The following is a 27945-nucleotide window of genomic DNA, read 5'->3' on the forward strand; positions in this document are numbered from 1 at the left end:
AAAAAAAAAAAAAAGAAAGTAGTCCCCATTATATGTGAAAATTTGGTATAGGCATATGAAAAATATACAAGAAAAAGAAAATTAAAAAAAATAATAAATAAAATGAATAAAATAAAGGTATTGTGTCCAACTAAAACTAAAAAAAATATCAAGAAAGTGCATATTACTATTCACCATGAACTTATTACTATTTTATTTTAAAATTTTGTCTAGTGCTTTAGAATTTTAGGGTAGAGTTTTAGATTTCTGACATTTCAAATGTAAAAATTAAAACAATATATTTTTCAAAAGTTCTATCGTGATTACCTAGATTCTTAACCATTTTTAATCATTATTTTCCCCAAAGGGAACATTTTTATTCTGCAGTTTGCAAAAGTCCTTTACTTACCTCTGTTCCATTTATTTTCTGCATACTAAAATGGCTTAGCCTAAATAGTACATAGTATTTCCATAGTGTAAAATTGACAACTGGATTTCCTTGAGGATCAATTGTCAACTGGTCAATACGGCGAAGTTGGGCTAGTGCATTAAATTGCTGCAGCATTATAAGATTTGTTTCCTTAAATTTAAGGTGCTGTAATAATAAAACACACAAAAAAATCTGAATATTGAGTTTAACCATCTTAAAATATTAACATTAAAGCTTCACTGAACATTAAAGCTTCACTGATCATTTCCTAACTAAATTCACAAGCTTCAGGCTTAGCAAATATGTCTTCAATTACATTAAATCAACTGGATTACATAACTTTAATCCCACTATTACATCATTGATGGAATTCATCCAGTATTTAATTCTGGTGATTCCTTCTGCAAAGGATATCCTCATTTATTAACAAACTAGAATTCTTAATAGTTATATAAACATGAAATAATTTGGACTCTTTCAGATGTTACATTATACATTTTATATTGAAATTAAACAAAAGAAAAATTGGAAAGAAAAAATTCAGAACTTTATATGGTTTACAAAACTTCTAAGAATTAGTTTTAATCACTATTACTTGTATCTTTCCAAATACTGTGTATGCTGGTTAAGTTGGTTATAGAAAAATCAAATCTCTACAACTGAAATATTAATGCAAGTGTTTTGTGAATTCGGAGGCTCTTTTCTAACATACTGTCTGCACCTCTACCTATCTTATTTAAGAAGGAGGAAGTAAGGTACAAAAGGGCAAGTGAGGAAAATCAATCAGCAAAGAGAGAAAAACAATAATCATAAAAACTCAAGAGAAAACTCATTATAAAAATTACAGGTTCTGAAAATGCTTAATAATAAATAATATAATAACACCATAATTGGGGAGTCTTAATTTCTCAAAGCAACTTTAATATGCTACTAAATTTGTTTTCAATGTTTTTAGAGGACTATTGTAAATATAAATTACTGTATAATTTACATAATACATACCTAGTATTGTCTCATCAGTGCCAGATACAATACCTGGATACATAGTAGGGCTATGCAATTCTATTGAATGCTTTATAAAATAGAAATATAATTTGAATAAAATTGTTGATCTTTCATACTACATAAAGGCTCATTTTCAGAGATGAAATCTCTAATACAAGATCATTTATGACTACTAATTTAAATCCCAGCACCAGAAAATCAACACAAAAGCTTAGTCTCCCTTCCTGCATAAATAAAAGTTAAAACAGACCTTTGGCTTGAACATACAAGTCATGATTAAGAATAATTGAAAGATATTACCAAAGGGAAATGTTTACCAGAGAATTAGGAAACTTCATCTTCAATTTGGGGAGCACTTGGACAATTTCGTCAAACTCTATGAATGTGAAGGAGACTGTCGTGACCATTCCTGCTGTTTGGACACTCCAATTTCGATCCAGAGATTCTAGTGCTCCTGAACCATACAGGGAAAGTGTATCCCCATCTACTTCAACAAGGTATGTGTCTGTGACAGATAAACCTAATAAAGCATTGTTGAGTCCTGAATCTAGAGACCTGGAAAAACCAAAGCATAATTTTAAGTGAAAGTTGTATCGTGCAAACCAAATAAAAGAATACAAAGCCACATTGGAAAAGCTCCTTTGATATTATACTCATTTTTTTCAATTCTGTAATTAATTTTCAATAGATTATGTGGAAGATTTATATTATTCTAATCACATATTTTAATTAAAATAGAAATATTATGAACAAACCCAAATTAGTTATATTAATGAAAGAATCATTTATTATATTTTTGTGTATGTATACACGTGATTGTGAGGATTGAACTCAGAGTACTCTACCAATCAGCTATATCACCAGATTTTTTTTGTTTTTCTATTTTGAGAAAAGACCTTGCTAAATTGCCCAGGTTGGCCTTGAACTTGATGATTCTCCTGCCTCAGCCTCCCACACAGCTGGGATTACAGGCCTGTACCACCACACCTGGTGCATTTAATATATCTTTAATATGTCATGAATCTTTTTTTCATGTCAATACAAACAGGTTTTTCTAATCTATGAAACTATCAGGGTAGAAAAAAATGTCTTTTACAAAATAATATTTTTATAGTAAAAATTACATAATACATAAACATGTTGGAAAACATAATAGCTATTAGTTTACTTCTTATATGCTAGATTAAGTAGTATCTTTGACTTTGTATTTTTGAATTCCTCATGTGTTTTGAAATTCCATAAGTGTATACAAAATATAATTGTTAAAGTTTTTGAAGATTTCCTCCCCAGTTTGAAATAAAAAATAATGAAAGCAATCCATTATTAATATTATATATTCACAAAATCTCTTCATATACTTTACTGAACATGGTAATTGTTAGTATTTCCAAATTAGAAGCTATATTATCTATAAAAGGCTACCTAAATGATAATAGCTAAGGAATAAGTAAAATACCTTGATCCATCTCAAAATTTTGTGAATAGAGATGTAAACGATGATGGAATGTGATGGACATCATTATCCAAAGTACATGTATGAAGACACGAATTGGTGTGAACATACTTTATATACAGAGATATGAAAAACTGTGTCCTATATGTGTAATAAGAATTGTGATGCATTCTGCTGTCATGTATTTAAAAAATAAAAGTGATTAAAAAAAAAAAGAGATGTAAGTATTTACTCAACCTCAAAATTTAAACACTGCTTGGCTTTTTTTGTGGGGTGGTAGATACCAGGGATTGAACTCAGGGGCACTCAACCACTGAGCCACATCCCCAGCCCTATTTTGTATTTTATTTAAAGACAGGGTTGCTTAGTACCTCGCTTTTGCTAAGGCTGGCTTTGAACTCTCAATCCTCCTGCCTCAGCCTCCCCAGCCACTGGGATTACAGGCATGTGCCACTGCACCCAGCTTACTGCTTGGCTTTTGTTGTATGTGTTTTCACTCTGTCATTTTCGCTTTCAGGCACTATTTACTAGCCTGTGTGTTGTTTTCCTTTGTGCTGCTGTGCACATTTGCACACTCTTCCAATGTCAATTCTCACACTGTATATATATTTACAATTTTGCCTCTTCTTACAGAATGAATTCATTGAAGCTAAAGACCATATATAAATATTTTTAACTTTGGTGGCTCTGAAGCTTAGTAATGGGCTTTACATAATTTATAGTATATTAATGTATTATTAAAGATCCTCAACATTTTTATAATGCTCATGTTGGGAAATAAGACTGACAAACCATTATTACTCTATTGGTTTATCATACTTATTTTGACAGTACTACTTAACCTTTTTCATGTTGTTTATTCAGTAACAACCAAAGTAGTAATGTCAGTATATTCTAAGTGAATATGCAATCAAGAAAATATGAAAAGGCTTAATTTCTACCAGATTTAAGGCTGAAGAGAGACAATATCCAAATATTCAATGAGCACTAGTATATGAACAGTCTCAGATGATAGTCTTAGAAAGGTAAAGGCTGATAGCACAAAAATAAGACAAGGATCAGTTCCATTTTTTGTACTTTGGGCAATACTTGGAGCTAGGTAGAGCGTATAAGCATTACCGGAATAGGACAAAAGATGGCAGTTTGAGCATTTCACTGCCACTAAAATAAAGAAGACTTGATGAAGAGTGCATACTCTTCTGTAGCACTTACTGCACTGCATTGCAATTATATGTTGACTTGTCTATTTCTCTTACTAAACATTGTGATCCTTGAAGGCTTGAATTTTGCCACATTTGCTATGGTGGAGCCAACCACAGTTCCTAGCACATACTTTCTTGATACATATTTCTATAATGAATTAATAAAGTGAGAAAAACTTTATAAGAATCTATTGAATTTTAAGAAGGATGTTCCTACCATAGCTATGGTTTCACAAATGGGGTAAAATCAGTGATATAGGCACAGAAAAAGGGTATTATTAGCAAGTAGGTTGTCTCAGGTTTGGCAAAGATATATAATGAAGAAAGAAGGTGAAGGGGGAGAAAAAACTAATTGGCATAGGGATGCCTTATGACCACAGAAAAAGAAGCTTAACCAGCAAAAGAAGTTTAGTTTTAATGGGAAAATGATGGGTCACTAGAGTTATATAAAAAATATGAATAAATCCTTTGGGAAATGATGTCTTATATATTTGAAAATGTCTTTATTTTCTTTGTGAGCAAAATTTTTAAAAAGAGACTCCAAAATAAAAAGTCTATCATTAGAAAGGGATTAGTTATTTTGTGTAAACAATGACCAAAGAAACTGCTGAGAAAGAAGTGAAATAAAAATTGTCTACAATCATCAAAACAGTAATATGGTAATAAAAGCAGAAGAAAGTTTTCTCCAACTTATATAGATCTCACATGGATATTTGGCAAAAACAAATATAAATTTGCTGGGCTACAGACTAAATCATCCTTTTCAATAGGACATGTAGCATCTGTTAACCCATTTCAGTTATTTTCTGTGTGAAGTCTTTGACTTTAGCCTCAAACCCTGGCCAGTATTAATAAATTTGCTCCTCTTGGGAGATATGTCCTGACTTCCCTAGAAAAGACTTAGACGACTGGGGATGTAGCTCAGAAGTAGAGGACACTGTGTGTCTATCATACGAGATGTCTAGCATGCTGGGTTCAATCCTCAGCATAGAAACAAAACTAAACAAACAAACAAATAAAACTTAGTAAGTTTTTAAACAATGTTTTTATGTTGGAGGTTGTCCATCCAGTTTTCCTTGTATGTACAGTAGATATCTTTTTAGTCATAGATATGTATATATTAATTCATTAATTCATTCACTCATTAATTTATTGAACATCTGAAGATGTTCACTATATACAAGACATTGTGCTAAGAATTCTGGCATAGGCCACTAAATTATGTCTATTGATAAGGGCAATCAGTATAGAGATCATGTGCAAATTTTTGGATATATTAAACTTACTGCTCACTTTTATTGGGCTGTGGTTCCAGAAATATAAATTCCCTAATCCTACCCTGCAATCAACCCAATAAGCACAGGAGACATAATTTCTCAATTGAAATGACCTCAACATTTCATTAAATCAATAGGTTTTTGTGGAGAGCTTATTATGTGTCAGATATTGTGCTAGGCCCTGGAGATTTAAAAATAAATCAAGATATATTTGCTCTCAAGGAGCTCCCATTCTGGATGGGGGATGAAAAGGAAGAGAAATATATATATTATGTGTAATATAATGTGCTTATTGTCATATAATGAATATTTAAACCATATGCTATAGAAATACAGTAAGAAATGACTAATTCTTCTAGAGGGGAGAAATCAGGTTTCAAAAGGAAGTAGCATTTAAACTGATTCTTGAGTGATGAATAGTAGAATTTCATCAGAAGTAGGAGGAGAGGGGCATAATGAAGAAAGACATAGAAGTCTGATTATATGTAACATATTCATGTAAGCACAATTTAAGTATGGCTGGAACACTGAAACACGGGACTAGAATACTGAAATATACAGGCGAGTAGTAGCTGGAGATAAAGTTGAAAAGTCTGATTTTATCTTGTAGGGTTCAGGAACAGAAAATGTTTTAAAATAAAAATGTAATAAGACCTTTCAATGCATGTTTTTAAGCAACTTCAAAGCACCATGCATGGATCTAAGTACTGGTGCTGGGAATACAAAGACGAAGGAAATAAGATGAAATGGACCTTCAAGGATCCACTTCAGATAGATAAGTTGATCAACTGTGTGGCTGATAGAGCAGAGAGAAGCTAGTTGACACTACTGCACTGTAAGAATACAAGTGCAATAGTGTCAACTAGTCCTTATAAGAGTATAACAGAAAAAAAATGATACAGTGTAGTAGAAATGGCACTGGCAAAAAAATCAGGCCTTCATTCAAATTTTAGATGATTTGATGGTTAGGCTTTTCAATTTCATTGAGTTTCAGTTTCTTCATATGTAAAATATAGCGGACAGTGAGACATCAAATAGGAATAATCTTCAAGATTTTTAGTGGTTAATTTCAAGTCCAAATGTTCATCTATTTGACTTGATCTTTATATAAGAATGAATTAGAAAAATACTGTATTCCTTCTCAATTAGTGGGTGACCCTAAGAAAAGACAGGATGCTTAACTTAAAGCAATAAAGTAATGAGTTCCCGAAAGGCAGGCTAAATGTAAAACATACTACTAAATGTCTAGATGGAAAAAAAGACAGCATTTCAGAGGTTTAGTATTTTTTTTAACCTTTAGGCTTTTTATAACAGGCTAGAAAAGAAATACTTAAAATCTTTCGGAAGATTCTTTTCCTAGTGAATAAGTGGTGCTGATTCCTATAATAACTTATTTTATGAATTTCTATTACAACATTCATAGGTGTGGAAATTCATTTTATGCATTATATTTTATTATAGTAGTGTTGGCTAAAATACCAGTGTTCATAGACAGGAAATGACCAAAAATAAACCAGTTTCACTGCACACATCCAATGTAAGCAAAGAAAACATTACACCAGTATTTTCCAATTTCTGCCAGGCAAAAGAAACCTGCCATCTGTCATTTCACTGTAGAGCTATCCAAAGTATAGTGAACAGTAAAATCATTAATGGGATATAGCAAAGTTTTAAAGAATTTCTTCCCTTAATGTGTCTATAATGTTTTCATGGACATTTGTTGCCAGGCATTTAGTTACACACCCATAAGCCAAAGGTCACAGACACTGTAACACAAGAATTAGCCACTTCTTTGGCATTACAAAATACTAAAGACTAAAAATGATTACTTAAAATGGAAAATTTCATGCAGTATTAAAAAACAAATTGAAACACTAAGGAAGAGACTTCATGGCTCTCTAGAATAGTCTTCCACCCTCAAAAAGAGTAAGACTCGCATCATCTTCAAAAAATATATTTTAATTAAATTTTTTAAAGACTTACAGAAAATGTATTACTATAACTTCTAACATTTAAAACTCTTTACTTTGCACTTCTATATAAAAGAGCAGATTGACACAGCAAATATGTTTAAAAACCTATTAAAGAATGGGGAAGTAATTGAAAAGATATAAACTCACTACAAGAAGCACATCAGGGGAGGTAGCAGGAGATTTCAGCAAATTTATGAGAGCTGGAACATAAAGACTAGTAAATGATGAAGAGGGGGAAAAACTGATGGCCTTGAATATGCAATGGAGATAAGAACAAAGACAGCAGTCAAACTGCTTGAATGAACTGTGGAAAAGGAAGAAGAGTAAATATGATAGAGGATGGGAGGCACAGGGGCATTAATTGAAGATCTGTAAAAGACCACTCCCAACTACCTCTCTCACTGACAAGAAAACACTCAGAGTGGCATTACAGAGCAGTGGAAAAAGAGAAGAATACTTGATAAATGCCATTAGGGTAACTGGCTATTCCCATGGTGGTGGTGGTAGGGAATCAGACCTTAATCTCAAAAATAAAAATAAATTCCAGGTGTAATAAAGACTTTGGAAAGGCCAAATTTTAAATCTTTAGGAAGACAAAACGAGAGAACATTTTTAGAACATTAATTTAGTCAAGAATTTTTTGTATGTACATAATCTAAAGGTAAAATATAAAGGAAAAATATATGTTATGGTATTTTCAGCATATAAACGTTATTTAAAGTCAAAGGAGTGTATAACTTTGGGGAAAATCAGAGAATAATAAGAAAGCCCAGGAAGGGCCCAAAATCTGAGGAACTCTACCATTTCTGTTCCACGAAAGAACAGAGGTACTCGAGAACATGAGAAAAAAAAAAATAATACCAGAAAAAATATCAACAGTTTCTAATAATATGTTATAAAATAATAAACTATAAAGAATGATCCAAAAGGAAACAACAGACTTTAAGAAGAGTAGATTCTATTCAACAGCCAAATAAGAAAACCCAAAGCTGAATGTTCTCTCTGATATGTGGATGCTAAAACACAATAAGGTGCGTGGAGAAAGAAGTTCATTGGATTGGATGAAGGGGAATGAAGGAAAGGGAGGGGGGATGGGAATAGGAAAGATAGAAGAATGAATCAGACATAACTTTTCTATGTTCATATATGACTACATAACCGGTAAAATTCCACATCATATGCAACTGCAAGAATGGGAACCTAATTAGAATAAATCATATGTATATTTATACATATATGTATAATATGTCAAAGTACACTCTACTGTCATGTATATCTAAAAAGAACAAATAAAAAAGAAACTAGGAGAGTACAAGTAGTAAATTTATTTTTCAATTTTTTGAAAAAAGATAATCAGAAACTCCAGAATAAAGCAATCTTTGTAAGAAAGCCACAGCTCAAATATAAAGCAAACTAAAAAAGGACAAGTGTTGGGGCAACTTTTGAAGTGTAATACAGAGGTCATTTGAACTTTACACTTTTTTCCCTAAATGATTTAGGAAGTAGAAAAGGAGATATAATCATAGTATACTGCTTAACTCTGCAGTAAAAAATAGATAAAACACAGAAACTTAAACTCTATTAATGACTTTTCAGTTTTTAAATGCTACCAATTGACAAATTTTTATGATTATAGGATAGATATAAGTGAAATTAATCTTGAAATGTAAAAGTATAGCTCATGGAATATAGAAATACTAGAATCCTAAAAAGGATGCAGATATAGTATAGTAGGGAACTCCAAACTCCATCCCTCCACAATAACAACAAATATCCTAGCAAAAATTTCCAAATCAACTTTGTTTTTTTCAGAATTCTGAAGTATAGAAATTACAATAACCAGGGGCAATACTTAATGAAGAAAAAAAACCTGCTCAATTTCAATAAGACAGTTCTGGGGCATTTTAACATACCTTGCTACCATATTGCCTTTCCTGCTTGGTGGTGTCCATGAAGATGACATCCTACATTCCTGGTGCAGGCATATGGTTAACAGAGGAAGCAATACAGAATGTTTTCACATTTCTGGTGGTTCCCTGAAGGATAGCTGAAGGGCTTGCCTTTGTTTTACTTGCATTGAGGCTTCCTTAGGGTTGAGGTGGCTTCTGGGTAGCATTTTTTCAGAAGTGTTTAAAGGTAAAAATGAATTAGCCGCTGCCACATGGAGCAAGGGATAAAAGTTGGAGCAAGCAATAGGCAGAATGAAAGGAGATATTGGGGGAGGATTAGGGTTTTGCCCCTAAGTATCTCAGGGTATCTAGAAGGCAACTTGCATGACTAGGGCTGGACACATGCCCAGAAAAGACCTGAGAAGACCCTGGCCCTGCAGAAGGCTACAGACTTGTAGGTGCTTATTGAAATAAAAAGCTTTCTAGAGAGATTCAACAGCAGATTTGAGCAGGTAAAAAAGAAAAATAAAAGAATCAGTGAACTTAAAGGTAGAACAATTGAAATTGAGAAGCTGGGAGGACAAAAGAACAACTATAAGTAAACAGAGATCTAAACAACTGTGGGATAACTCAACATACCAACACAAACATAAGGGAAGTTTAGGAAGGTCAGAAGTGAAACAAAGGGCAGAAAGAATATTTGAAGAAGAAATACTGGCTAGAAAACTTCCCAAATTTGGTGAAAGACATATACCAACACATTCAAGAGGCTCAATGAGTCCCAACTAGGAAAAACTCAAAGAGATCCACACCGAGACACACTATAATAAAACTTTTAAAATATAAGATGAAGAGAAAATCTTGAAGCAGTGAGAGAGGTGACTTATCATACCCAAGGGATCCTCAATAAGTATTAAATGATTTCTCATTAGAGATCATGAAGGCTATAGGCAGTAGGAAGATATATTTAAAGTGCTGAATGAAAAAAAAAAGTTAACCTAGAGTTTTATATCTGACAAAACTGAACTTTGAAAATAAGAAAGAAATAAAGATACTTTCTGATAAACAAAAGCTGAGCAAGTTCATACCTGGAGACCTGTTCTATAAGAACTGTTAAAGGAGTCCTTCAGGCTAAATTTAAAGGACACTTGATAGTAAATGAAAGTCATATGAAGAAATTTTTTAAAAATCAGGAAATACAATTATTTATATAAATATTAAGGCCAGTATTACTGTATCTTTGGTTGATAATTCCTCTTTTTTTCTTTATGATTTAAAAGGCAAATGCATATAAAAATTTTAAATGCATGTCAACATACATACACTTAAAGATGTAATTATAAAGATAACAACATAAAGGGAAGGATATATCCAGAAGCAAAGTTTTTATATATGACTTCAACTAAATTGGTATTAATTGAAATTAGATTGTTACACATTAAGAGGCTAACTGTAATCTCCATGGTAACAAGTAAGAAAAAAATTTACAAAAATACAATAAGATAAATGAGAAGGGAATAAAAACAGTACACAAAAAATTAAATATAAATGAAGAAAGTTATACAGGAATTGAGGAACAGACAAAAAAAACAACAGAGAACAAATAGGAAAATGGTATAAATAAGTCCTTGACTCTTAAGACTTGATAAGATTAAATTTTTCTAATTAAAAATCAGAGATTAGCAGAGTACAGTTTTTAAAAAGATCTAAGTATATGTTGTCTACAAGATTAAATAAATAAATATGTTAAAATTGAAAGGATGGAAGTAAATATTTCATGCAAATAGCAGCTAAAAGAGAGCTGTGGTGGGCACTGACATCATACAAAATAGATTGTATATAAAAATTTTTCTAAAAACCAATTTTATATTGAAAAAAGGGTCAATCCATAAGGAAGGTATAGCAACTACAAACATACATACCTGATCCTTAAATTATATGAAACAAAACCAGAGAGAAATGAAGGGAGAAATATTTCTATAACAAAAGTTAAAGACTTTACTACTCTACTTTCAATAACAGACAGAAGATCAACATAAACAGAGGACTTGAAGAACACCAGGAACTAAGTAAATCTAACAGACATACATTAACACTCTATCCAACAAGATAATGTACAATCTTCTTAGTACATGAAATTTTCTCCAGGACAGACCATATGTCAAGCCACAAAATAAGTCCCAGTAAATTTTAAAAGGATTAAACTAATAAAAATATCTTCCCTGACCACAATGGAATAAAACTAGGAAACAGTAATTGCAGAAATATGGAAAATTCACAAATAGCAGAAATATTTGGAAATTAAACTCCATACTGTTAAAAAGACAACAGGTTAAAGAGGAAAGCACGAATGAAATTAGAAAAATAATAGCAATAGAAGTTGTAATGTACAAAGAGAGAGGAGAAGTAAAAGAAGAGTAGTGGACTTATATGGAACAAAAATAGAGATTTAATTATATATTATGAAAGATACAAGTAAATGAACTATAGATATATAGTTTGGGGAGGAAAAAGAGCTGAGCTGAATCTTCATCTATTATAGCAAAAGTGTTACATCTAAATCTCATAAATTAAAAAATAGCATCAAATAATTTAAAGACTTGATAGAAAAGGAGTCAGTAAAATAAACCTTTAAAAAACGAGTAGTCAGGGTGGAGTGGTAGCTCAGTGGTAGAGCACTTGCTGAGCATGTGTGAGGTACTGGGTTAGATTCTCAGCACCACATATGAATAAGTAAATTAATTAAATAAAGGTCCATCAACAACTAAAAAAAAATTTAAAAAATGAGTAGCCACAAAGATAAAAGGAAAATCAGTTGAATATGGTATCAAGAAAGATGAAGAAAAGAGTCTCAACAATGAACAGTCACCTATATTAAATGCTTTTGGGAGGTCAAGTAAAATGACTTAATATTTAAATACCAACATAGATATTTTGGTTAAAAGTCCCTGGCTGAGATAAATTCAAGCTCCAAACTTTTATATGTAAGAGATTTTACAGGACTCAGATAACCACAATTAAACTGAACAAAAGTCTACAACTACCACAAGTTTATAAATAACTGATCTTACATTAAAGTCTGTATGAATTATTTAGTATCTATCCCTAAAGTTTTATTTTTCCACCTTCATATATAAATGTCTTGAATTTCTAGTTCTTAGGTCATTAAAAATGGGTCAGACCAAGAGTGCGTAATAGTGTTGCCATGGCACTTTGAACTTATATTTATTGAAAATAAATCTTTTGCCAGAAATTGTAGATCCCTTTCCTAAGGATTCTTTGCTACTTAAATAATAAAGATAAGTTCATTTCTTTTCCTCCCTTTGTCATTCTTGCTCAAACATTCTATGTGAGCTTTCTATTTCTTCTTCTAAGGGAGAGGGGATAGACAAAAGTGTGGGACTTGGAAGAAGGTGAAGAATATGATGACATTGGTGGTTTTTCTTTTTTCTTTTTTTTTTTTTTTTTGCCAGGGAGATATTGCTTCTTCTCTGTGTCCCTGGTCAAGAAGGTACCAATCAGATGCCCTTCCAAGCTTGAGTTCCCCTATACTTTCTTACTTCCTTTCTACTGAACCTATACATCACTTTTTCAAACTTCTCAAATTCTTCCTCTGTGCTTCTTGAGTAAAAGCCTCTGACTTTGTAGAATTCCCAATAAAAATTCTGAAAAATTTGGCAATAACTAAAAGGCACAAGGATTCTTCACTAATAGATATTTCATCTTTCTCTTGATTGCTTATTTTTGAGACCATAAAAATGAACACTTTGTAATTTTAAGTCATTTTAGAGAGTCACATAAGTTTTGGCCAAAAGCTAAAAGTTCAAATGTCAAGAAGGAAACATTAGTAGTCTGAAATCCACCTATCAGAGATAGTTTTTTCAGATAGAAGAGCCATTTAATAAAAAAGACACTCCTGCACTTACTGTAGCTGTCAACACTGGTAATACCTGAATAGTGAGCATCCCTGAACAAGAGCAAAGGATACATGGTAGACAACAGGAGATAGAGATGATTATTTGTTAAATATTTGGGGTCCTGTTTCTACACCCAGTTATACCATCAGTAACTTCAGTCTACAATAAAGGGTGTTTCAGTTGATCTCCTGTAGTGATCTTTACTTTTACTGTTCCAATAACCTACTTCCAAGGCCACCATGTTGTTCTTTGAGAGAGAGAGATAGAATTTTTAAATATTTATTCTTTAGTTTTTGGCAGACACAACATATTTGTTTGTATGTGGTGCTGAGGATCGAACCTGGGCTGCACGTATGCCAGGCGAGCGTGCTACCGCTTGAGCCACATCCCTAGCCCCCACCATGTTGTTCTTAATGTTATTGTTTAGCTATATTCTACCTTTAAAATTTTCAACGTCAAAAACCCAGGCTGGGTGCAGTGGTGCACGCCTGTAATCCCAGGAGCTCAGAGGCTGAGACAGGAGGATCATGAGTTCAAAGCCAGCCTCAGCAAGGCAAGGAGCTAAGTAACTCAGTGAGACCCTATCTCTAAAACAGGGCTGGGGATGTGGCTCAGCAGTTGAGTGCCCCTGAGTTCAATCCCTCAATCTCCAATAACCATCGCTCTCCAAGCCAAAAAAAAAAAAAAAAANAACAAAACAAAAAAAACCACCAAAAGCCCCCCAAAAAACCAACTCACTCTGACCATAAATTTCCACTATTCCCATTCATTATAAATCCTCTCATTTCATATTCTTCATGTTCAACGTCATTTAGATTTTTCAGTTGTAGGAATATAAAATTTTCTCTCAATCTGTTGACAAACCTACACTTCAATTCCTTAAATCTAGCCTAGAACACATGACCATCATATTTTTATATTTTTTATTGGTTATTTTTAGTTATTCATGACAGTAGAATCCATTTTGATACAATTATACAAGCAGGGAATATATCGAATTCTAATTAGAACCCCAATATCTCTCCTTCCCCTTCTCTTTCACCACCCCCTATTCCCTTCCCTCTAATGATCTCTCTGCCATTTACCCACAATTATTTTTTAATTTTTTTTCAAAATTAATTTTTTGTGGATGTACATGATGGTGGGAGTCACTGTGCCATACTGATATATGTACTTAGGAAAGTTACATTAGATTCATTCCACTGTCTTTCTTTTTCCTGTATTCCTCCTTGCCCTTCATTCCCTTTTGTCTAATCTGCTGAACTTCTATTCTTCCTTCAAACCCCATTATTGCAGGTTAGCTTCCATTTTAGTAGTGTCTGTGGTAATATTTAATAATGTGAGTTTCTCCCTCTTTCTTTTGGTTAGTTTGGCTAAAGGTATATTAATTTTGTTTATGCTTTCAAAAAACTAACTTTTTGCATTGCGGATCTTTTGTATTATTTCTTTAATTTCAATTTCTATGATTTCTTCTCTGATTTTAATTATTTCCTGTCTTCTATTGATTTTGGTGTTGATTTGTTCTTCTTTTTCTAGGGTCTTGTGATATAATGTTAGATTTTTATTTGGTATCTTTATATTCCTTACTGTATGAGTTCAATGCCATGAATTTTCCTCTTAAAATCACCTTCATATTGTCTCATATTTCTTGAAAATTCTGTTCATTTTCTCTTAATATCTTTCTCCATGATCAACTTTATTTTCAGGATCATATACTTTGTCTTCATTGCCTCAAACTCCCTTCTGAGTGGTCTATTCTACTGGCAATGCGTTCCATTGAATTTTTGTGTTTTTTTTAAAATATTTTTTTAGTTATACATGGACACAATATCTTTGTTTTGTTTATTTATTTTTATATGTTGCTGAGGATTGAACCCAGGATCTCTCACGTTCGAGGCGAGCATTCTACCACTGAGCCACAATCCCAGCCCCTTTAATTTGTTTTTTGACTCTCATTTTGAGTACTTCTTGGTTCTTTTCAGAATCTCTATCTCCTTATTGAAATGATCTTTCATTCCTTCTATTTTCTCTCTGATTTCATTCCTTACATCATCTTTTACTTCATATAACAGTTTAATTATGAACTGTTCTAAATTCCTTCTCTGACATTTTCTCCATTGTGTGTCAATGGAGTCTATATTGAGGATACTTGCATTGTGATGGTTCTCCTTGCTTTTTCATGTTGTTTGTGTGTCTACCCATTTATCAGGACAAATCTGAAGCAGTAGAGTTTCTACCCTACGAACTTATAGTATCCCTGTAGGTTTCCAGTACCTCACAGATTAGGGGGAGACAAACAATAACAAACAATGCAAAGAATATATAGCATTAAACTAAATATGTAGTTCCTAATATGACATCTACAATGTCACAATAAACAAATGATATGGTCAGCAATTCCCATCAGTAAAAACAGAAAGTTATCATGTATTATGTCTGGCATAAACTCAAACAACCTGTGTCATCTATGACTTCTATAGCATTAATAGTTCCTACAGCATTAGCAGGCATTATATAAGCTAGTTATTGCTTAGAGATGTTAATAACAGAGTTAATGAAAAGGGAAGAATAACAGAAAGGTGGGTAGAAAAGAGTTTGCAATTTCAAAAGATTAACAGGGAGAATGCAGAAGTGATATAGGATGTTATGGTTATGAGGGAGGAGGAGAGAAAATAGAAATAAAAAATTAATGAAAGAGTGAACAATAGAATTTGGCTGTTAGTAAAAGAAAAGAAACAAGGGAAATAGACAAAAATACTAATCAAAACTACTAATCCTCAAAGACAAAGAAAAATGACTACCTTCCAAAAATGCTATAAATGAGAAAAAAGAAACAAATATGTATATTATAAATGTTCATGAGCCACTGAGAGAGAGTGCACAGGCACACATACACACAGGAGAGAGGTGGGGAGAGAGGGAGAGAAAGACATCCTTGATGAAAAATTAAGGAATCATTTCCATTGAGGTTGTCAAAATAGTCGATGAAAATATATGTTTACTGTCTGCTCAACTATCTTTCTTTCTGTTTCTTCTTGAGATAGGTACTGAACACGAGAGCAGGGGCTGTGGTTTTTTTAATGTTGCTCATTAAGTTTCCAGGTGGAGTTAAAAAATTCTCAGCTTCCCTGGTTAGTAGCATGAGGCAGGGTGGGATGGGAAATACTTTCAGCTGGGTTTGGTCTGCAACAACCTGATGGATGCAGTCCCAGGGTGGGGCTGCTACAGAGTTCTGTGAGAGGAATCCCATAGGTGGAGCTCCTGAAGAAGTTGGGGCTTAGGTCTAGTCAGACCCCAGATGCTTTGTTGGGTGGTGACGGCTCCAGAGATATTAAATCAACATACCTCTAGAGCCTGGCAGTTGCCAGTCTCCACTGGGAGCTGTATCCTAGGAGATTCTCTGGGTTTCACTTGTGAAGCAGGGGAGCCAATCCTTTATGGCTTCTGTTGCCCAGATACTGCCTTTCCAGGCTTCCCGGGCTTAATCCCTGAGTGTAGTCACAGCTCCCATTCAAATTTCCAACCTGCTTCAACTGCTTCTGCAAGCTGCCAGACTCAAAGTGGGTATAGAGTCGGGCTCCCCTTGGCCTTTCTGACTTGTGTTACCCTGAGTAAAATACTCTCCAAGCCTGTTTAACTCTCATTTTCTTAGGTACAGCCTAGATCATGTGGCAGGTGCCCAGCAGGACCATGTAAAGGAAACAGTTCAGATCTCCCAGTTCCCAAAGCCTTGGTGAGGTCACCTCAGTGTGGCTCCTGTCTCTCAGGGGACAATTGGGAAACATGAGTGTGAAGATGGCCTTAGGCCTGAGCCTAAGCAACTCCATTTTTAAAACTCCAGTTTGAAACCGGCAATCTAACCAGGCACACTTAATGGAGCCCTCCAGTACGGCCCTCAGGCACAAACAAATCACTTCCCCCCCCACCCTGATAAACTCAAGAGTGAAGTCTCTGGCAGGCTGTCCTTGCCAGATAAGAGGGAAAGGCGAAAAGATCAGGGTGGGGACCACCAGACCAGATGTTTTAACCCCAAGGTAAATGACGCAACATTGGAGAGACCCAGTGGCAGCTGATAAGGACTGAAAGAGGGGTCAAAAGCCCCAAAATTTAGTATAAATAATGGAGCAAATGAACAGACATTTAGCTAACAATGATGCCCTCAGACTGAGAGCCTGATGAGGACCAGGACTGACATCTCAACATTTATCAGAGTTTGCTAATCCTCTGCATTTTCCTACAGCCACATCTTGACCCTGGTAAGAGCCACAATTTCCCCCTACTACCCTCTCCTCAACCTGCATTAAGCTCCACCCCAAAGCCTGCCTTGGTTACTGACCGGATCACCGCGGTCTGAGTGAGCGTGCATCTAAGGCTTGAGACTTTTGAACTGATACTTGAACTTGCAGAGGGAACATCTGTCATTAGTCTGTCATGATTAAGTGTGTTTGCAGTGCTTAGAATTAATCTAGAATTGTTTGCTGTGAATTGATTGTCTATTGCAGTGCCTAGCATTAAGAATTGTCATTTTCTTGATTAAGAACCTATGGAGTGAAATTGTATTTGGTGATTTGAGTGAATAAAGCATTGACTAGGACAGAAGTGCGTGGACATTCTTTGTTTCTCCCCCTCAACTACATAAGTCGCACCTTTTGCCCATCTCAACAATGAGGCATCTTTCATGTACCAGTATAATGTGCAGTATAGTCTCTGGATCAGCCTAGGGCAGACTGCCCCTCAGATCTCAGGATTTTCCACACTAAGTCTATCCTTTGTATTTCTCAGCACTTTCCCTCCTCTGTGCTAATGCTACTGCTACTGCTAGTAGCTTGGCTCCAATGTTGTCTTTCTTCTTGGTTTAATGTACCCCAAATTTCTAGTCTCTAAGGCACTCAGACTGCTCAATATTGAGTTTTAGTGAAATCCCTTTTTTCACCCCCCTGGCAGAGAAGCAGTATTCCTGCTGCTTGAATCCTGGGTCATGGAGCAATAATAAATACAGCTTTCTTCTAGTCTGCCTTCTTGTGGCCCCAGACCCATCATTTTTATCCTTTTGTCATCCCCACTGAGGCTTTTTATTTCTCGTCCTCAGTCCCTTACCTCCTTGCTCTTTATCAGACATTGTCTTCTCTACTGTTATCCCAGGTTACTATGTGCTTCCCGATCAAACTCACTCAACAATTCAGACTGTAGTTGCTATGATTTCAGCATCTCTAACCTGATTTAGTTCTTCTGAATTTTCCTTTAACATTTCAATATTTTGTCACTTAGCTCCCTCTGAATATCAACTAGACCATGAAAAAATGGAGACATTCCATATTTCTTAAAGTATGCTATCATTGTAACAAGGTTAATTATTCTGAAATTAATAAATCAATATATTTAAAATAAGATTCTCAACATTTATATTTAGATTAAATGATTGTTAAAGTTTATATGGAAGAGCAGATGTGTGAGAATTGAAAATTAAAAAGAACTTCCCCTATTAGTTATTAAAATTTACTGCAAAACTACTATAAAAAGAATCTGATATTGGCATCAAAACAGATAAGTACATTAATAGAATGAAATAGGCAGTACACAAATATATTCATATATGTATTTAACATAAAGACGGTATTGTCATTAAAAACATTAAATTAAGAAAGACTACTAGAAAATTGACTAGCTAATTAAAATAAATCAGATTAGACCCCCATCTAACTACCAATACTATAAAAATAAATTCAGTGTATTAAAGAACTTTCAAAAATCTTATTAAAATTTTAGGATAACACATGGCAATATTACTTGAATAAATGCAGAACTGGAAAACCTTAAGTAGAAAAAACATTTAAAAAATCAGAAATAGTACTGATGTGTATTATTTTATAAATCTAAAATCTGATGCTACAACATTTAACATTATAAAATGTTACAGTTCTAATTCAGTAAAATTATATTTTGATATTTAAATGGTGTTAAAAATAGCTCGAGGCCTATTTAGAGTGGTATATTACATAAATCATCAATCAGAATTTCTTTTTTAATTTCAGCCTTATTTTTTTAGCTGACACAGCTCTTACATGTGGTTTCCCTACTGAGCTGGAGGAAATACATTGATTAATATGATAATCCTATAATTAAAATTTAGAAAGTTTGTCTAAAAATATGGTAGACTCTCACTCCAGAAAATTTGTAAAACATTATTTTAATGCCTCCAAAATTATTTCCTTTGGTACATTCTTTGTATGTGAATGGCTTTAAGAAGTCTCACTAAAACTCTGAAATGAAAACCATACTATATTTAGTTTGAAATGTGTTTCAACATTTGGTTAAGGTAATAAATTAAAACTTCAATGTATTCTATCTTTTATTTTTAGTTTTACTGTTAAATTATGTATATATATTTAAGTTATATATACACCATAAAAATATGCGCGCGCACACACACACACACACGCACACACTTTATGTCCCCCTCATTTACTCGATTCTAATATGCTTTCTTGAGAGTAAATTAAATATATAGAGTCCAGACAATGTAGTTAGAACTGCTCATTCTATGATACAAGAAAGAGGTGTGGAGCCACTAGAAGAAACAGAACATACAGGCCACAGCTGGAGTAAATACTCAGATTTTATGCTAATTTGCTTACTAATACTTGTTAAGGAGTAAGATTTTGTGCTTTCTGCTAGGGATACAACAAGAAAATCAAGATTTCCTTTTCTTATGAAGTTTGTATTGACATCACTGATATGAACTAACTAATTACCAACTAGTTATTTAATTGTGGCTATAGTAAGTACTAAGGAAGAAATAACTGATCTAGTCTCTAAAGTTAGAGAAGGTATTTGGAGAATATAAGGATCAAACAAGACCTCTGTTGGAGTCAGGGCAGGATCAGTGAAATGGGGCAAGGAAGTAGTATCTGGACAGCAAAATACTGTTCCTATAAGAGAGGTTCTGAGGTAGGAAGTAAATGGACCAAGAGAAAGTCAGCAAGGCTGCAGCCCCAGAAGGTGGCTAATGGTGAGGGATGACACAGGTGAGGTGGGCAGAGTGCCTTATAGGATGTCCTAAATAATCTAGACATTTTTCCTATGGGAAACAACCATTTAGTTAGTTATTTATTCTGGTAAATCAGGAAAATGTTAGAGTCAGATTTATATTTTTAACTTTTCCATCGTACAAATTTAAACATCCCCTTTCAGTAAGTTTTCTTATGAAAACTACTCTTTCAAAATAATTACACAGGAAAAGTTTCCCCATTTCCACTCCAAATTCAATTCTCTAACGACACTAGTATCTTGAGAGAATACAATTTCATACCCTGTTTCTTCTGGAAACGCAGAAATGGTGCTTCCATCACTTTGACAAGGGTCCTGAGGAGAGTCAGAATCTTTTCTATCTGGGTTTGTAGCGATATTGGCCACTCGTTGTTGCAAGTCCCACTTTCGAGCTACGTTGTTAATTGTTAACCTTTTCTTCTCCTATTAAAAAATTTAATTGTGACAAGAATTACACAATATAAATTTTTAAAAAGAGAATCCAAGGAGCATATTGTTGCACCTTCTTACAACACTTTTGAAAACAAACTATCCCTTAAACATAGTTACCCAATACACATTCTAGAACAAAGTTCAAGACACCTATATTTATCTTATATATTCAAATATATTAATAATAGTCTATCATCCTCAAGAAAAAAATTACATACAAAATATAATTAGTATGTAGGAACTGAATTTTATTAAAAATAAACATATAACCACTGGACAGTGAAAATTTACTATCTGAAATTTTGATTTGACAAAAATGTATATGCCTCTGTCTTTAAACATAGCAAGAAAGACTAATAAGCATTAAAGTTTTCCTACCCAATAATTAGGACAAATATGGTGGAATAATCTTTGTGTGTGGGGAGGGGAGGGGGTTGATCAGTGTTCCAAGTTTCACAGTATAAACTGTTGTGTCTGAAAATGAAAAAAAATATTGTTTGGACTACTAAAAGAAATTTGCTAGGCTGAAATTCTTCTAGACATCTAGTACCATTCTAGAAGACAAGGAAAGAAATTAATTCATTATATGCAATGGATGCTTTACAGTAGTGGTTCTTAAACTTTAGAGTGCCTCAAATCACCTAAAGGGCTTTACAATCAGATTGCTGAATCTCACCCCATTCTGATTTAGTGTCTCTGGACTAGGACCTGTGAGTCTGTGTGTCTAACATGCTTCCACTTCATGCTAAGTTTCTAGTTCACAGACCCCATTTTGAGAACTACTGCCTTGAGACATTAGAGATCAATTTTCTCACAGAAACCCTGTTGAGAAAAGCAGTTCTAAGTTACTGAAGGAAATTATGATAGATTATAATGTTGTCTGTATTAACTGGAATAAAGAATTCTTATTCTAGTTATTTTTTTACTACCAAATGTTATCATTTTAAAATGGTTTATCAATTAGATCAGAATGCCAAAAATAGATATGTTCTCTTTCCTCTTTCCTAAGAATATAACCGTCCAATGAAAAATCAGCTGAATGTGATACCGATTGTTCTTCTTCACCTCTTAGAAAGAATCTCTGCCCATTTCCTCAGTGCCTATATACATATAGAATAATTATTTTTAGTTGTGCCTCTTTATATTTCTTTAAGATTCTAGCGTGTGTGTGTGTGTGTGTGTGTGTGTGTGTCATTTTGTAGGAATGAAAAGTGATGTGGCTGGCTTAATTAAAAATTAAAAATTGAATGAGGGCTAGAACCTAGGTCTACTGATTCCTCATGCTTCTCCTATTATTAAAAGAGCTAACTATCTTTATAATTAATTAAACATTTAAAATTTCTGTTTGTCTATTTAAAAATGTTTTAGGCATGGGTTCTTTTCTCTATTATTTGATATTTCAAATTTGTATAGTTAATGGATAACACTTATTATGTATACAATTTTGAAATATCTTTTTTAAATGATATTTTTTAAATGTTCTCCTTATGTAAAGCAAGTAGGATTCTGCTATTCTACTGGAAAAACAATATCTTCCTAATCTGTAATAAAAAGGCATCTTACCTAAAGGAATACTATTTTAGTTATTTACTGATGACTGTGCCAACTCAATTCTTAATCTAAGCAATGCTGTTATTTTTACTCAGTACCAAGGTCACTGGACCCATGCATTTGGCTTTCTGTATGACAGGGGTTGGCAGAGAATAATATACTTACTGAGGTTTAGATAACAGAGCTTAGAAAAAAGGCACTGAAATAACTTTACACTATTGGATATGTTAACAAATTTGTAACAGGATAGTCTCTGAAAATGCAAACATTTTCTTATACCCATAAAAGTTAAGCTTCCTTTACTTGGGCTATTAAAATCAAATCAATACCAGGTAGACTAAGAGAATGGATAATTTTATTGGGGCCAGGAAAAAGGAATGTAGGACAGGAGTATATCCTGAGGTCAGGCAGGGTTCACTGTCTGGCTAGGAGGCCACAAGAGGGCTCTAGATATATACGGAGCAAGAAAAAAAAGAAACCAAAAAAAAAAAGCTAGATAATGCTATAGATTCTCCAAGGCAAAAGGTGGCAACCAATGCATAGTTAATTTTCAAAGATCACTGAAGCATTTGGCATATTAACTATAATTATGTTTGTAAGTGCTAGATTTTGGTAATTGCTAGATTGTTGTTATCAATTGCTAAGTCTATGTTAAAGTGATAAATATTTTAGAAGTTGCCAAATTCAACTTTTTCCATTTGAGTCTATTTACAGTCCAGGTAAGACCACACTGGTATATGCCATAAATACCATTTATCTTCATTTCCAAGGATATAATAATAGAAAGAAAAGAAACAAGACAGAAGATGTAGGTCTATATAATCTTTTCCTACTCAACCCATCCCATTTTCTTAATGATCAATATATAGTATTACATGAAAATAATCCTTAGAAAAGGCTAAATATCTGTTTTATCATGACTCCAATTCTGAATGAGGGCTAGAACCTAGGTCTACTGATTCCTCATGCTTCTCCTATTATTAAAAGAGCTAACTAATCTTCATAATTAAAGAGTTCTACTTAGTGACTTTTAAGAGAAACATCAGCTATTTTCCAAAGTTTTCATTAAAACTTTCCAAATATTCTTTTAAATGTTTGCTAAAAATTTAATGGCACATTTTCCCACATGCTGGTGGTAAGATACAGCTGAATTGGGTACATAACAAAATTTTTTTTCAGTTGAAAGGTGAAGTCAAGTATGATTTCTGAAACTGGAAACTCTACTGAAACTGGAAGCCTTATAGTTAAATAATCAATAGAATTTCTTTGTTCATTCTTCCTTTCCATACTCTAGAGCTCATACAAGAGTGTTCTGTATTTTATGTATGCATGTATTTTCTTCATTCATTCATCTATGTACTTTTTCACTTATGTATCTGGCGGAAGCAATTGCATGACAGGGAACACTACTTTTTCTAAATGAACAGGGCAATGAGAAATCTCGCTCTTATAGATTTTTAAAAATACTGTCTATGGCTTTATTTCCTATAAACTAGGGTATTTGGGGCAAACTCTTGGGAATATGCCAATATATGAAAGAATAAGTTTCATTGGCTGAATCAGTAAAAAGGCAGAAACATGTACCAAAACTCATTAGGCACTGGGTTCAATCTTCAGCACCATATAAAAATAAACAAACAAAATAAAGGTATACATACATGGAGTACAACTTATTAAAGAAAAAAATTATATATATATATATATATATATATATATATATATACACACACACACACACACACACACACACACACACACACACACATATACAGTAAGCCAGTCATGGCAGTACATGGCTGTAATCTCAGAGACTCAGGAAGCTGAGGCAGGAAGATTGCAAGTTCAAGGCCAGCCTCAGCAACTTAGTGAGGTCCCAAGCAACTTAGAGAGACCCTGTCTCAAAAAATAAAAAGGGCTAGGATGTGTCTCAGTTGTAAAGTGCTTCTGGATTAAGTCCCCATTACTAAAAAATAAAATAAATAAATAAATGTGTGTGTGTGTGTATCAGTAACATTTATCAGTGAAGATGACAGTCTATTACAGTGCCATTCAAGGTGAATTGCACATGCCATGGGATGGATACACAAGGTAATGCACTGATATAAAAACAAATACTACAAATTCTATTATATTTATTTTCATCTCTCAAGTTCCAGCTTTTGCATTTGTTTTATAATGTTTATTATATTACATTTCCTAAGTACAAGTTTATTTATAGATAGTAACTTATTAAAGTTATAGGAGTATTTAGTATCGCAAAATTTAAAGTTTAGAAACCAATATTCCAATAGATTAGCTAGCTAGCTTCAGTGTACGCACTCATGGATTCAGGCAGCAGAAAAAATACCTTAAGCAAAGATTGTTTATGACTTTCCCGCTTCTTCTCTTCCTCCTTCTTGGCTACTACAGATGCCATACGCCTTTCTTCTTCCTAAAAAAAGAAAAAAAAAGTTTTGCCAAAAATATTATGATGTATGTAACCATTTTTTAATGCTAAATATCTTTGGTCTTGAAAGTCTGAGTTTTCTTCTTAAGGAGTACATTACTTGCTAACAGGAAATATGCCCTCAAAGAAAAAGTCAGTATGTCTTTCTTTCTTTTCTTCTTTCCTCCTAAGTCTTAAAAAAAAATTCTTCTTAAAAAAATTATTTATTTATTTATGCTAAAAACACAACATTCTTAACTCTATTTCAAACTCTGCAGTTGAGATGAACCTAGGTAATTAATATAAACAAACAAAAAAGTAAAGAAAGGGGGAGACCTTTTCTTTGTATAAATTTTCTTTGAAATTTTGTCAGTCATACCTCAATAAAGTTGGAAAAAATAAAGACTATGAAGTATATTACTTCAGTTCACAAAATTTTTTTAAAAAACCAGTCATAACTTCAATACTCCCACAATTTCTATGTATAGCTTTTAATTTTTTACAATGAGTACATTTTGTAAAGTTGTAACCTAGTTATACAGATTTACCTTTTCCCCCTGAAGAATGTCAAATTTTAATAAGTTACAACCACTTAACTTTTTACTTTTCATTACCATAAGATTTATAGGTAGTGAAAAAGATGTCCCAATTTGAGGAAACAATTTCTTCCTTCAAGATAACCTTGAAAATACACTCAGAAATAGGAAACTATGGCCATATGACTTGCTTTGGCCAATGTTATATAAACAAAAGTGACATATATTTACTTCTAGGTGGAAGTTTTCAAAGGCAGTATAATGAGGCTGTTTTCTCTCTAACCTCTACTCTAGTAAATAAAGCAAAGCTCTAGATAGTGGGTACTTTGAAAACTGAGCCCTCCAAAGACAAAAACAAAAAGCACAGATCCCAGACTACATACCATGGCAGACTATTAAGAGCCTGAAATAAACTTATTGATTTAGCCCAATGAGGTTAGAGAAGTTGGTGCCAAAGCAAAATCTAGCTTGTCCTCACCAATATATATTAAGGAAGGTCAAAGAAGACATGAAAATATATTCTACAAGGTGGGCCATTATATTTGTCCCTGAAAACAAAGACTTAAGATAGATAAAGAAATACACTTAAAACATGCACAAACATTAATTATCACAGAGTTAAAAAAAGAAAACTTTCTAGAAAAGAATCCACTAAAAGATTCTAATTTTAGGAATGAGGATACTATGCTCTAAGAAGTTAGTAACTTATATGAGGTAACACAGCTAGTGACAACATCTGGATAAGAACCAGAAGCCATGTCTTGCTAGAAATGATAATTGTAGTGTATTTTTATAATAAATTTATATTTAAATTTTTAAAAATTAATTTTAGAGATGAAAAAAGTGAGATTAGAATTCATTAGAAATCTACCATATGATTTAGTTATTTTATTTTTTTAAATATTTATTTTTTAGTTATTTTAGGTGGACACAGTATCTTTATTTTATTTTTATGTATGTTGAGGATCAAACCCAGCGCCCCGTGCATGCCAGGGAGCACGCTACCGCTTGAGCCACATCCTAGCCCACTGATTCAGTTGTTTTAAAGGGAATGGAAATTTAATGTGATTTTTGACAAATTTCAAGTGCTTTTTCTCAAAATGGGAGATAATTCTTATTAACTTAAAAAACTAAATAGAGGTAATGAGGAGAAATAAACTAAATAAAAAATGCAGAACTCTGATTCCTAGCATCACAAAATAGCTGGTTTAATGATTATATTAAATTCTTTTATTAAATAAATACTAATTTGGTACCTATAGAGTATAACCTATTTTAGAACAAACTTCTTAAAAGATAAAAAAAATATATTGATGTTCAGTGTTGACTCATCTATAAAATGTGAACTAGAAACAGATTGGTTATTCAAAGAGCCAATTTCAAGCAGTACTGGAAACTGTATGGATCACGTACTACACATACTTAAGAGATGATTTCATCAGATTTTCAAAAAGAATTTCAGCTTCTATTAAAGGCAGTAGGGCTTTAAAAAGGAAATCTAAACCTTGGAAAACTGGATTTTTACCAATCAATTTAAATATTGAGTGTTTTAAGGAATTTTTACATTTGATGGCTGCATTTCAGCTCAAATAATTATAGAATAACTAAATTTAGAAACAAAAATAAACCTCTAATTATGAAGATAAGCTATAAATCTGTTGGTAAGAAGGGAAAAAATCTGTAAAATTCTGGCACCTTCATGATAATAGTCCACTCCAGTATCTGGGACAAAAGCCATACTCTTTATGTAGCAAAAGCCATACTCTTTATGTAGCAAAAGAAAAGATTGGGACAAAAAAAACCCTACTTTTTTCCTTATTTCAGTTTGACCATGAAGACCCAATATAGAAATAATTTCAAGATAATTAAGCAGTACAATGATTTAATAGGTGTTTGATAACCTAGATTATACTTTGCTAGCAGATTATTGCAGCTCTCAAACAATGTATACGAGAAGTTTTGCTCCAAAATAAATAGTAGTCCTTTACTATGTGGAATTTTTAAAATAAAGAGGCAATGCATTTTTAACCACACACTCTAGAATAACTGCTGTTGTTTTCCTTGAATATATAAAACATTGAAATAGATTTAAAAATCACAGTGTTTTGGTCTCGAAGAGATAGCCTTATTTTTCTTTTAGCAGAGAAAACTGATTTTTCCAGGGTCATAGGTAGTGTTAAAGCAAGGATTAGGAGCCACATCACCTGACTTCTACTGGGCCAGGAATTAGCCGTTAAATACTAGCAGGAGATTGAAAAGCCCAAACACAATAGGTTATGCTGCTGTAACAAGTTTAAAACTGACATTAGATTATAATAAGAAATGTTTATTTTTGAACATGCAAACACTACTGCAAATGTCTTCAATGTAGTGGCTAAATGTTCCTGGGTACTATTATTTTGATGATATCTTCAACCCAACATATATTTCCATAATGACCACAGGAAGAAAGCACAGAGAATCTTGCACAGGCTTTTAAATGCTTCTGCCTGAAAATGAGATACAGTACTTATGCTCATGTTTCATTAGCCAAAGCAAGTTACACAGCAACACATAACTTCAAAAGGGTGTAGAAATACCACATTTCCACATGTCAAAAAGATAAGGAGAGCTCGGTGGCGCATGCCTATAATCCCAGCAGCTCGGGTGGCTGAGACAGGAGGATCACAAGTTCAAAGCCAGCCTCAGCAAAAGCGAGGTGTTAAGGAACTTAGGTGCTAAGTGAGACCCTATCTCTAAATAAAATACAAAATAGGGCCGGGATGTGGTTCAGTGGTTGAGTGCCCGAGTTCAATCCCCAGTACCAAAAAAAAAAAAAAAAAAAAAAAA

General features: G+C 33.3%; 1 protein-coding gene across 5 annotated transcripts in view; it reads right to left on the reverse strand.

Moving 5' to 3' along the window:
- The window catches only part of Lrrc49 (leucine rich repeat containing 49), a 186974-nt gene that overhangs the window by 46037 nt on the left and 112992 nt on the right, over nucleotides 1-27945 (reverse strand). For all 5 annotated transcript variants that reach the window (XM_048793713.1, XM_048793712.1, XM_048793715.1 and 2 more), the window contains 4 exons: nucleotides 24503-24586; nucleotides 20435-20595; nucleotides 1732-1969; nucleotides 389-574 (listed from right to left, as the gene is read on the reverse strand). In XM_048793713.1, coding sequence (XP_048649670.1) covers nucleotides 389-574; nucleotides 1732-1969; nucleotides 20435-20595; nucleotides 24503-24586 — 669 coding nt within the window. The remainder of the gene's footprint in view (nucleotides 1-388; nucleotides 575-1731; nucleotides 1970-20434; nucleotides 20596-24502; nucleotides 24587-27945) is intronic.

Source organism: Marmota marmota, unplaced genomic scaffold, assembly GCF_001458135.2.
Source record: "Marmota marmota marmota unplaced genomic scaffold, marMar, whole genome shotgun sequence".
Taxonomy (NCBI): domain Eukaryota; kingdom Metazoa; phylum Chordata; class Mammalia; order Rodentia; family Sciuridae; genus Marmota; species Marmota marmota.